Source organism: Salvelinus namaycush, chromosome 26 (assembly GCF_016432855.1).
Source record: "Salvelinus namaycush isolate Seneca chromosome 26, SaNama_1.0, whole genome shotgun sequence".
NCBI lineage: Eukaryota > Metazoa > Chordata > Actinopteri > Salmoniformes > Salmonidae > Salvelinus > Salvelinus namaycush.
In genome coordinates this window covers 6389049-6401640 of record NC_052332.1, presented here as the reverse complement: position 1 = coordinate 6401640, position 12592 = coordinate 6389049, and the positions used below count along the sequence as shown (strand labels likewise).

At 39.2% G+C, this 12592-nt stretch overlaps 1 protein-coding gene across 2 annotated transcripts; it reads left to right on the top strand.

The window, feature by feature from the left end:
* Positions 1-211: 211 nt before the first annotated feature.
* Positions 212-12518, top strand: LOC120020938 (torsin-1A-like). 2 transcript variants are annotated; one of them, XM_038964581.1, is made up of 5 exons: positions 212-554; positions 5224-5489; positions 8729-8904; positions 9600-9727; positions 11123-12518. In XM_038964581.1, exons 1-5 carry the CDS (start codon positions 365-367, stop codon positions 11365-11367), a joined length of 1005 nt encoding a protein of 334 aa, XP_038820509.1. In that variant the 5' UTR covers positions 212-364; the 3' UTR covers positions 11368-12518. The 2 variants fall into 2 exon arrangements, with proteins under 2 accessions (XP_038820509.1, XP_038820511.1); XM_038964583.1 differs by lacking the exon at positions 212-554 and adding an exon at positions 1217-1491.
* The last annotated feature ends 74 nt before the right edge of the window (positions 12519-12592 follow it).

Sequence of the window (12592 nt, the reverse complement as noted above, 5' to 3'; positions counted from 1 at the left end):
AGGTGAGGCGAAATGTAAAATCAGAGCCATTTTGATAGATGTGTGGCAGAAGAGATGGAACTCTGAGCCCAAGGCCCGCCATTTATATACTGAGTTAGGAAGGGGGATTTAGAAATGTTCTAAACCGTGATTGACCACACACTAATGCACAGTAGGTGGCAGCATGCACCTTTAATTTTGGTTTGCGGACCGCCATTATGTCATAGAAGAGTTAGAAGCTCAGACCACAGAGTTGAGGCTCGCTCAGGCGGTGTTTTGGCTATACTCTATAATACAATTTTGTATCTCATTTTATTTAACAGTCTGCAATCAAGTTTGTTTAGGTAAATATACACAGCTAGCTAGCTAGTAAACACTGCCAAAAATGCGACCGTTTTTTCTGTTGGGGCTTCTGTTGTCGAACATCACTGCGACGGCGGCGATTGAGCCCATCAGTACCAGCATAGCGGTTGGTATGGCTGCGGCTCTCACCGGCTTTCTCGCAACCTACCAGAACGTGTTTTACTATTTTCACGAATGTTGTAGACCAGAGTGGATCTCCTTCAACAGCTCAGGTACGTTGAACATTTAGTACCGGTGTGTTAACGTTTCTTTTGGGGGGCATTTCCAATTAACGGCGTTGCAACTTTAGTTTTTTTGAACATACCCTAATTTCTATTAAGTAAAGGTATTGTGGTCCTTAGCTACTTGCATATTTTTGGCTCAGTCGGAACACCTCTGGCCCTTAACATTGTAGGCTTTCTGAATATAATTTGCAGTTTTAACTTTACAATTCTGAAATGCTGAATGACATCCATGTGAAAAACCATGGCCGAACGTAGCCGATGTTGAATGCGATCCCTTTTGTGGCTGTGGGAACGAGTGACAACCAGCAAAGTCAAAATGGGCTATATCGTAAAAATTCATTAACCTAAAATGTAGCTTTTTGGTCTTCGTTTCAGGTTAGTGGTGTACTTAGGGTTGTGTTTAAAATCCGATTGTAAGAATATAAATTGTATAAATATGCGGGGTTTAGCCATTTATTAGGCCGCGTTCATCTGCTATTCGGAACTAGGAAACTCGGAAATGCCCGATTTTATGTTTCGTTGAACACTGCACGTGTATAACTAATACTAGTTAGCAAATCGGAAATGTCCGAGTTTCATAGTTGCGACTAGTATACCTGGTGACGACCCTTTTGCTACAGATTTGCGTTTCCTGTGTTGTCGCATAATGATTACGTAGGAGGAAATAGCTGACTTGGACTGTTTACGTCTTTGCGTTTCTAACTTATAAACTTGGTAGCTAAATGTTTATTTGAAGTTAAAATGAAAGCAACATACAAAACCTACTTCGTATATTATGTGTTGATATCGAGTGTTTTTGTGAATGCGTTCGAACCAATCTCAACCACATTTATGGTCGGTTTGGGAGTTGCAGCAGTGGGGCGGAAAATATACAATTATGTATATGAAAATTGCGATTCAAAATGGATTGCTTTTAATTCAACAGGTATGTGTACAGCTAAATATTAAATTGTTCATGTGTTAACGTGGTTTACTTAGGCTATTTGATCATGTAGACACAGTCAGTCCTTTTTCGTTTTAATCTTGCAATTGCTTATCGATCTCCACCAGTATACCGTTGGCCTACTAAAACGAGGGCTGACTTGGGTCGTTTAAATATTGGGTGGGCGGCTTGAGAAAACGATACCTTAAACCCATAAATGTAGCAGCCTTGTGCAGTTTATATCTATAGGCTACATAGAAGTTTGTCATTTATTTTAGGCTATTTTGTGTTGGTGCATAAACCCAAGCTTTAAGGCCTAATTGTACCCGCGCCAAATAGCCTACAACCTAATCGCCAAATGGGAACGGTCAGAAAAATTATTCGATGTAGCCAATAAGAACTAGTAGGCTACGTTTACATGGATGAAAATAATTTGATATTAAACGGATTACGGCAGTAGTCAGATTATGCAATAGTAATGTAAACACCTTACTCTGCTTATTTTAATATTCTTAAAACCGAAATAAACACCTAGTTTCCTGAACAATCTTTAGAATTATAAGGACATCTAAACGCCTAAATTGGCGTTCCAAATGTGTTTGATCTGCGCATGTATCCTCACCGTTAGCGCAAGTTTACCAGTTTGGAACGAGTGAAGTGAGTAATTATATATATTACTTTTATTTAACTCGGCAAGTCAGTTAGGAACTTATTATTATTTACAATGACGGCCTACACCGGCCAAACCTGGACAAAGCTGGGCCAATTGTGCGCCGCCCTATGGGACTCCCGATCACGGCCGGTTCTGTAACAGCCTGGACAGTTATCTATGCCTCTTAGAAGTAGTTCACATCAGGAGCAGAAGTGAGGGGGACATAACCTGGCAGGGGGTCCTCCCTCAGTTTTTTGTGTGGATCTAAAGCTCATTCTACTAGGGCTGTCCCTGACAATAAAAATCTTGGTCAACCAAGAGTAGTCTTTTCTTTCAACCAATAGATTAATCAACATTTTAAAACTTTTTCCATAATCAACTGTATTTACTGAACTAGTCAGATGCTTTAAGCACGCTGTTTGATTAAAAAAAGACACACAAATGACTCAAAGGGAGCCGGAGATCAACATGCCAATTTCTTACCATTTCTACCAATTTGCGTGCCAGCTTTGACTTACATATGCACATTTTTGTGGAACAGTTTAATTTAGTTTATAATAGTCTTTGTCTCAATCATTGTCTGTGGTTAATCTACATTCTATCTAATAAAAATTATACAAGTCTAAAAGTTACTTTTATTGCCATTTGCCAACTATGTAATAATGACCTACATAAAGCCAATATAACATTGCAGCCTGCAGGTAGAAATTAAAAATAAATATCATATAAATTGCATGGCCTGTCTGCAACGATCTTGAAACATTGTATCAACTATCAACTGGGTCGCCTCAACTTGTGCTAGCAAACTTGAGACATTGTATAAAATATTCTGGGCCCTCAGTTTCCAGTGCCAGTGATCTCGGGACAGACACATCTCTAGGCTTCTTGTGCAAGGGATAAGAAGTAATCAGGTATTTTATGATGTTTCCACTGGATCAGAGCATTACATTTTTTGCTTTGGTTATCTAAAGGGAGAGCTGGAAATATTGTTGAAATACTTTGAGGACCTGTTGTCATTCACAATTGATTGTCAAAAGACTTTGTTTACTTGCTGTTTGAAGGTGAAGAGAAATTACTTTGAGAAGCTCCACAGCTCATTAGTGGAGGTAAGCTAAGACAATCAGAAATACTATCAGACATCCCCAAATGGGCACGTTACAAACAAATGGGTGCGTTACAAACAAAAGACGATTAATAAATTGACACAACTCATAAATGTAATGAAATCAACCAAACTTGTTTCTCACAAGTGTAGCATAGGTTGTGAGTTCTGCAAAACACATGTCCACTCCGACAATGAGAATTAATGGTAAATGACTAATACAAATATATTGGATGCATTAACAGAAATTACCATAACCAAACAAACATTGCAGATTAGACATTTTGGGAATTAATGGTAAATGTGGGCTACTACTGGTGATGTATGTAATGGGGAATTGATAGGCACAGCAAACAATGCACACAATGAAGTTACGAAACAATGAATACCCACGAAATGGCGGAAGAGAGATCTGCATCTGAGCCACAATACCCATATTCTTGGACCGTCGCATCCCGCGGCCTCGTCAATGGATTAGTCCACTGAGACGGGCACAAATCACACGTGTCTCTTGTGCCATGAAAGAAAAATAAATCTATTTGTGACTGCTCGACTAAAATAAAAAATTCAATACAGACCCCTTTTGTCATACAGTAGGCTATACCAAAAACGCACCCGTCCCAAGTGAAAGTTGCGCCCCTGTTTCACATACAAACATATGTCCAAACTCCGTATCCAATATGCTTCCAAAAAAATAACATGGTAGAATATTTTTTTTGATTTTTCTGTATTTATCATGTACCCCAATTTCAGATGTCCATGTAAACAGGATTATTAGGGAAATCCTTCTTGCAAAGCATGTAAACTTTTCAATCAATCTATTATATTAATCTAACTATCCACAATAATCCACAATTATTGTATGTATGTAACCGTACAATTGTCTGAGTTTAATTCAATACGAGAAAATCTGTGAAATAATAAGGGAGGGCCTGAAAAGTCATGTTTGCTGAAGATTTGAATTGGTAAAAGAGGACGATTGATTTCTATTTTATGATTGTGAGGCAGTATACACATTTGACAGGTACAAGACAGGGACTTCAAATAGGCCTATGCACGTCAAGGGAACTGTAGTCTAGGCTATTGTTCAGATGGGTAGAATGGAAACTAAAATCTGGACACTAAGTGTGTAACCTCTCACATAGCTTTAATAGTAACTCCTACAGAATTAAGCATTTTTTGCAGTAAAATGATACACCAAATGTAGGCACAATTTTGACTCAGGAACAGGAGTGGAGAAATATGATTTCTTTCATTCAGCATCTTGAGAGAATGCGCAGTTAGCACCTCTACACACAGTATCTATCTTTATCAGCATCAGAAAAGCTATAAGTATTTCAACCACATAAAATATGCATCCAAGCCGAACTGAAATCTTATCAGAAACATGTTGGGTTGTTTTCACAGCTTTCTATTTCCTTACAACGGTCAAACTGAAATTTGAAACATATAGTCTTACATTTTTTTTATTTTTATTATTACATCTTATTCCCGGTCCCTAAACATATTTGCTCCAAGTAAGAATCAGAGATGATCGAGAACTTTACTGATGTCAACTAAATTTAAAGCATTCATTATGTCAATTTATGACATTATTCTGGTGAGCAAGGGTTTGTTTAGTCTTTCAGGGCAACATATAATGACAGAAGAGAAGAAGCTGCAAGTATCTAGTTATAGGCCCAGAAGTTGACTAACAGATCACCTACCAAAATGTTGGAAATCATAAGTAGAAACAGCCCATCTAAATCAGGCAAAAAAATATCCTACAACACCTGACAAAAGATCGTTCCGTCATCTGACTGTAGCCTACAACAAGCAGCTGACCCGTGCACCACTAGCCTGCTTAGCAGCTGTGTCCTACATGTGTAACTAATCATGTTATTAAGATAACCACCTATAATTTGTATAGAATTAATGGTAGTGTATTCGTAGCACATCCCATTCATTGACACTTAATAATCAACTCCTTCCCTGTCATCAGGTTTGGAAGTGGCCCTAGATCGGAAGCTGTTTGGTCAACATGTTGCCTCCAGAGTCGTCCAGAAAGCTGTAACGGGTTTCATGAACAATAAAAACCCTAAAAAGCCCCTGGTGCTCTCTCTACATGGCTGGACTGGCACAGGGAAGAACTTCGTCAGCCAGTTGATAGCTGAAAACGTCTACAAGGAGGGCATGGCCAGCAGTTTCATCCATCAGTTTGTTTCTACAGCTCATTTCCCTCATCTGAGTCAGATTGAGGACTACAAGGTAAGACAAGTATTTTGTTATATTGAAATGTAATCCCCAGTAACCGTGGCAGGGAAGTTATCAATGGAGAATTAGGCTGTAAAAAAAAAAAATCGCTCTAATGCATATTCTATATAAGTGGTATTCAAATCTTACCCTACGAGGTCCGGAATACTACTGGTTTTCTGTTCTACCTGATAATGAATTGCACCCACCTGGTGTCCCAGGTCTAAATCGGTCCCTGGTTAGATGGGAAGAATGAAGGAGGGTTCTATATGATACAGGATGTACAGTACCATTCAAAAGTTGGGCTACCTACTCTTTCAAGGGTTTTACTTTATTTTTTACTATTTTCTACGTTGTAGAATAATAGTAAAGACATAAAAACTATGAAATTACACATGGAATCATGTAGTAACCAAAAAAGTGTTAAGAAAATCTAAACATATTTTAGATTCTTCAAAGTAGACACCATTTGCATTTGACAGCTTTGCACACTTGGCATGCTTTGCACACTTGGCATCCTCTCAACCAGCTTCACCTGGAATGATTTTTCAACAGTCTTGAAGGAGTTCCCACATATCCTGAGCACTTGTTGGCTACTTTTTCTTCACTCTGCGGTCTAACTCTTCCCAAACCATCTCATTTGGGTTGAGGTCAGATTATTGTGGAGGCCAGGTCATCTAATGCATCATTTCATCACTCTCTTTGGTCAAATAGCCCTCACTGACAGTGTCACCAGAAAAGCACCCCCACACCACCATCTCCATGCTTCACGGTGGGAACCGCACATGCAGAGATCATCCGTTCACCCACTGCGTCTCACAAAGACACGGCGGTTGGAACCAAAAATCTCTAATTTCGATTCAGCAGACCAAAGGACAGATTTCCACCGGCCTAATGTCTATTGCTCGTGTTTCTTAGACCAAGCAAGTCTCTTATTATTATTGGTGTCCTTTAGTAGTGGTTTCTTTGCAGCAAATCGACCATGAAGGCCTGATTCACGCAGTGTCCTCTGAACTGTTGATGTGTCGGTTACTTGAAGTTTGATGCATTTATTTGGGCTGCAATTTCTGAGGCTAGTAACTATAATGAAATGATCCTCTGCAGCAGAGGTAACTCTGGGTCTTCCTTTCCTGTGGCGGTCTTTATGAGAGCCAGTTCCATCATAGCGCTTGATGGTTTTTGCGACCGCACTTGAAGAAACTTTCAAAGTTCTTGACATTTTCCGGATTTACTGACCTTCATGTCTTTAACTAATGATGGACTGTTTCTCTTTTCGTATTTGAGCTGTTCTTGCCATAATATGGACTTAGCCCAATTTGGTAAAAGACCATCTTCTGTATACCACCCCTACCTTGTCACAACACAACTGATTGGGTCAAACACATTAAGAAGGAAAGACATTTACTTTTATCAAGGCACACCTGTTAAAAAACTTCTTATGGCTGCAAGGCAAAGTGTTGAGTAGCCAGTGAAATCGTGCCCATTTCAAACGGCCTCCTACTCAAATCTTGCTTCTACAATATGAATATTATTATTCTTTTTGGATAGAAAACACTTTCTAGTTTCTAAAACAGTTGGAATTATTTCTCTGAGTGAAACACAAGTCCTTCTGCAGCACTTTTCCTGACCAGGAAGTGAAATGTCAGAAATCTATGCTCTTTTCAATCTGATGCCTATACATGGTCTTAACACCTACGAGTCTGCTGACAGTCTATACGCCTTCCTATTGGTGTAAAGAGGATGTCAGAGAAGAAATTTTTTTGCTCCTCTTGGTCTGTGGTGGAAAAAAACCTATTTCTTTGACCTGAGCGCCAACTTCCGGTATTCTGAAGGAAGTGGGATGGACTTCTGTTTTGCCTTCCTAACGAACGGCTAACGTCTCCGGCTCGAATTTTTTTGGATATATGTGACCATATCATCGTAATGTATGTTTTTTCAATATAGTTTAATCAGATTATTGAAACTTTATTCGGGAGTTTTGCTGTGTTCCGTCGTATGACAGTGTTTACGTTGGGCCACGGCTACTGGAAATGGTAAATTAACAGGGATATTTCTCATTCTGAAACGAAACAACGACTCATCTGGACAGAGGACGCCTGTTTCAACATTCTGATGAAAGATCAGCCAAAGTAAGACTCATTTTATGATGTAATTTCATATATCTGTCGTGCATGTGAACGGGTCGTGGGCGCCCAAATGTGTCTCTCTATTGTGGCTACGCTAATATAGCGATACATTTTGTTTTCGCTGTAAAACATTTAATAAATCGGAAATTTTGTTTGGAATCACAAGTTGCCTATCTTTCAATTGCTGCAAACTATATATTTTTCGGAAATGTTTTATGATGAGTAATAAGCTATTTGACGTTGGTGTCTGTTGGTGTCTGTAAATATTATGGCTGCTTTCGGTGCACTTTCTGATTTGTAGCTGAAATGTAAAATATGATTTATACCTGAAATATGCACATTTTTCGAAAAAAAATATGCTATACAATAAATATGTTATCAGACTGTCATCTGATGAATTTGTTTCTTGGTTAGTGGCTATTTATATCTTTATTTGGTCGAATTTGTGATAGCACCTGATGGAGTAAGAAACTGATGCAGTTAGAAAAGTGGTGTCATTTGCTAACGTGGTTAGCTAATAGATTTACATATTTTGTCTTCCCTGTAAAACATTTTAAAAATCGGACATGTTGGTTTGATTCACAAGAAGTTTATCTTTCATCTGGTGTCTTGGACTTGTTAATGTGTGAAAGTTAAATATTTTTAAAAACTAGCTTTTGAATGTCGCGCCCTGCACTTTGAGCTGGATGTTGTCATAGTGTGGGCGGTGTCGGGCTTGCAGCCCAAACAGGTTAATTGAAATGCATTCCAGGTAACTACCTCAAGAAGCTGGTCGAGATAATTCCAAGAGTGTGCAAAGCTGTCATCAAGGCGAAGGGTGGCTACTTTGAAGAATCTCAAATATATAAACTATATTTAAACTTTTTTTTAAAACACTTTTTTTGGTTACTGCATGATTCCATATCTGTTAATTCATAGTTTTGATGTCTTCACTATTATTCTACAATATAGGAAACAGTAAAAAATAAAGAAAAGTCTTGAATGAGTAGGTGTGTCTAAACTTTTGACTGGTACTGCATGTCTGTGTTTAAAAAAAAAAATGTTTTAGAAATAGCTTACAGCGTAGCTGCAAAATATATCTTCACTGCTGTAGATAAGTCTGTTCAAACTGTTGTGACCATCCCCCAGTCTCAGCTGCAGCAGTGGGTCAAAGGCAACGTCACCAACTGCCCACGTTCCATGTTCATCTTTGACGAGATGGACAAGATGCACCCTGGCCTGATCGACTGTATAAAGCCCTACTTGGATTACTACGAAAATCTCGACGGGGTCTCGTACCGCCAAGCCATCTTCATCTTCCTCAGGTAGGCCAGACAGACCAGCAGTGTGTGATAAGAATTCATGTGTTGTTTTTGGAGACTTTTGTATTTTTTTAAACTGGATTTACAGTCCAAATATATTAGACATCCATCATCCTATCTTTCCCACAACTTAACGACTCGTTGTAGTAACCATGGTTTTACTTACCTAAACGTCAGCTGTCAATCAGATACGGCTCCCAAAACTAAACTTCAGTTACTTCAGATTTTTTTATTTTGCAAATAAAATCACCACACATGAACCTAATGCATTTATAAACTACCCCATGTCCGGACCAGTGAGGAAGAAAAAGAACGTTGGACCCAGCTTAAAGTGGCAATATGCAACTTTTATGGGCGACCTGACCAAATCCATAGAAATGTGAGTTATAGACCTATAATTCTACTTGAAAGCGAGTCTAAGAAGTAGTAGATCTGTTATGTGATTACTTTCTATGCTTCCAATTCACAAGTTTTGTTTTTGTTTCTTACTTTCGGTTTTGTACACCAGCTTCGAGCAGCTGAAACTACAATATTATTAGTTGTAGAAAATATATTTCACAGCGGTTTAGAGGGTACAATGATTGTGACAAAATAAGCTAGTATAGTGTAGACCAACTGAAATTAGGCAAACTATTCGTTTTAGCAACCAGGAAATGGCAACTTTAATATCTACTAGTTTGTTTTGCTCATGTCCATAGCAACGCTGGAGGAGAGCACATCACGCAGGTGGCCCTGGACTTCTGGAAAGCAGGTCGAGACCGAGAGGAGATACAATTGCATGACTTAGAACCAGCTCTCTCCCTGTCCGTGTTCAACAACAAGAAGAGTAAGCCACCTCTTTGCCATCCTTCTTTAGGGCTGAAGTCTAACTTATGCACTTTGGTAACTCTATTCATGGTGTTTTTTACATTGGATAAAAGCAGAGACACAGAGCTGCAAAACGGTATATCATACACTGCATTTGAGGAACAATGGGAAAGTAGTTTTGCTTTGAAAGTTGATAAACTTGTAACCTCACTTTTGAGAAAATGGCCTTGGAATGTTTTGGTACATACTGGAGAGTTCTTCTTTGTCTACACCCATTCAGCATTGTTCACACCCTCTTAAGCTTTAGCTCCACCAATCTCTTTAAGGTTTGATCTGAGCATTCTGTCCTAACAGCGGTCAAGCATCCAAGCTAACTGGCTAACAGTTGTGACATTTTATTAAAATGGGCACATGCATAGTGGACTATTTTGTTAGGACATGTAGCTAGCTAGCTAAACAATGAACCATAATCCCAACTCATGACGTTACTATCCTGAATGAATCTGCAGGCAGCTAACCAACCAGGTTCAATGTTAGCTAGCTAACATTGGGCTCTAACTAACCAAGCAAATGGCTCTGAAATACGAAATAATAAGATCATACATGTTAGCTAGCGAGCCAGCCAGCTAACGTTGGCTAGCTAGCTAACAGTACACTAACTTGAAATGAAAACGACTTTGTCAAAATTAGAAACGTGCAATGTCTGAAAATGTAGCTAGCTAGACTATCTTACCTTTATACATCATGGTTGGACACTTCTCCCTGTCACGGATGCCATGGTTGCCCTTAGTTAGAAGATGTAATCCGGAGACAGGTGTTTTCTGCATCTCCTTAGCTATCATAATCTAATTCCATTGATTTCAAAACTCTGTCCTCCAGAGTGGAGAGCAACACAATCATGGCTAGTGGGAAGGTTGCCACTTTCTGTGGCTAAACCAACTAGACTCGTAATTTAACAATTTTATTCATATTTACAGATGGCATAAAAAAATGTATTAAGGCACATGAAAGTTCACATGTTCCAGAAGGCATTTCTGCCCAAAAATGCATTTTGATAAATAAAATAAAAAATATATTACTTTCAAATGGCTCTGATGTGAAGTAGTGACCTGCGACATACGCCTAGTTTCCTGAAACGGATCACATGTTTCTCTAAGGTCAGGATTTTCTACTTTGTTACTACAGCTGGGGTTTGAAGACTGGGGATGCAATTGGAGACTTTTCAGACCTTCAATACAAAGATTACCTGTGATATCTATATTCTGTCCATCTGCCTTTCTTGCCCCTGCCCATTTTATGACTATCCTTACTCCCTAGGCACTTGTGTACATCTGAGAGGATTGGGTAAGCAAATGGTGGTAGCTTCTTCTTGCCCATCTCATGACTGTGTCCCTCCCTCCCTTTCCCTGTGTAGGTGGGTTGTGGCACACCAGTCTGATAGACAAGAACCTAGTTGACTTCTTTGTCCCCTTCCTGCCTCTGGAGTTCAGACACGTGCTGCTGTGTGGCATGGCAGAGATGGCCGCCAAGGGCCTGGAGCCTGACCAGGACGTGGTCGACCAGATGGCCAGAGACTTGGTCTATTTCCCCAAGAGCGAGAAAATCTTCTCCGGCAAGGGCTGCAAGACCATCGGTGGCAAGCTAGATTACTACACGTAGTGCGTGTTTGAGATCGACTACGTTGCTGCCGGCGGCTGCAGACTGACTGATCTAATCATAATGAGTGGTAATTTAGGATGAAAGGTGGTTCGCAGGTCTGATCAGTTGGTTTGCATTGTTGACGGCAATGTAGACTATCTCAGAGGGAACAGCTACTTCGTCTAGCTACCTCCTGCTCTACTGTGTGCACTTTCTTAATGAGAACATCTCTGCCAGTCGGAGTGAGGAAGTCAGTGACTGAACTCAAAGAGGATGATGACCCGCCCATCAGGTCTCCCAATGTCAACACAACCATGTGGAAGACATCAATGGTCTCTTTCTGTTGTCACTTCTCCCTGAAGATGGACTACTGAGAGAGAGCAGGGCAAATTTTAAAAGGAGAGAGAGAAAAAACACTGAGGGGAAATGCAATTTTTAACCAATCAAGGTGCTTGGTCCTGACATGTATTCTGTGAATGAATATCTCCAAATAATGATTTCCTTTTTCATGGAATTCTGCTGCACATGAACTATGGCAAGTGAAAATTAGTTGTGTATTAGAAACAAATGTGGTTTAAAGTTACAATCTCTAAATCATTTTTCAGCCAAACGGCAGCCCTGCCACTTGGTTTGCTTTCAATCTGAGGGGTGCTGGGGCCCGACAAATGTAACAACTCTCCAAACGGCAGATGGAGCTATGGATGCAAGGACTCTCATTCCATGATGAGATCAACGTGACGGTTATATTCTTCAAGAAACAATGAGTACATATTGTTAATGGAAATAAAAATTGGACGGCTGTAACTATTTCAGCTTGCCCCTTTAATTGTCATTGAAAATCTAGCACCTGAAATATTGTGTATGTGGTTCACTGGATACCCATTAATTGTGTATTTTGTTTCTGTTGTTAGTACCCAGTTTACCAATACCTAAACATAGAAAAATCTGCCTTAACTTGCATCTATTTTGCCTTTGTTTTTAATCCTAACTCATTCACCAGAAGTATTGTATACATTTCAAAATCTATAAGTTTATCTTTGTGGGTATACAAGTATTTCGTTCAGTTCACCAATTTTATGACACATTTTTCAAGGTTGATCCAGATTTGTCCTAAATCATTTAATTGAGTAGTCCAACATTCCATCTTGATTAAATGTCTGCAACGAAGTAAATCCAATTGTAATTTGTTTTAATTTAACTTGACCACAATGAAACAATTGTATGTTTTATGTATAAATGTATACCA

Coding starts and splice junctions, on each gene's coding strand:
- LOC120020938 (XM_038964581.1), top strand. CDS start 365: ATGCGACCGTTTTTTCTGTTGGGGCTTCTGTTGTCGAACATCACTGCG. Junction 555..5,223: donor GATCTCCTTCAACAGCTCAG/GTACGTTGAACA, acceptor CCCTGTCATCAG/GTTTGGAAGTGGCCCTAGAT. Junction 8,905..9,599: donor GCCATCTTCATCTTCCTCAG/GTAGGCCAGACA, acceptor TCATGTCCATAG/CAACGCTGGAGGAGAGCACA.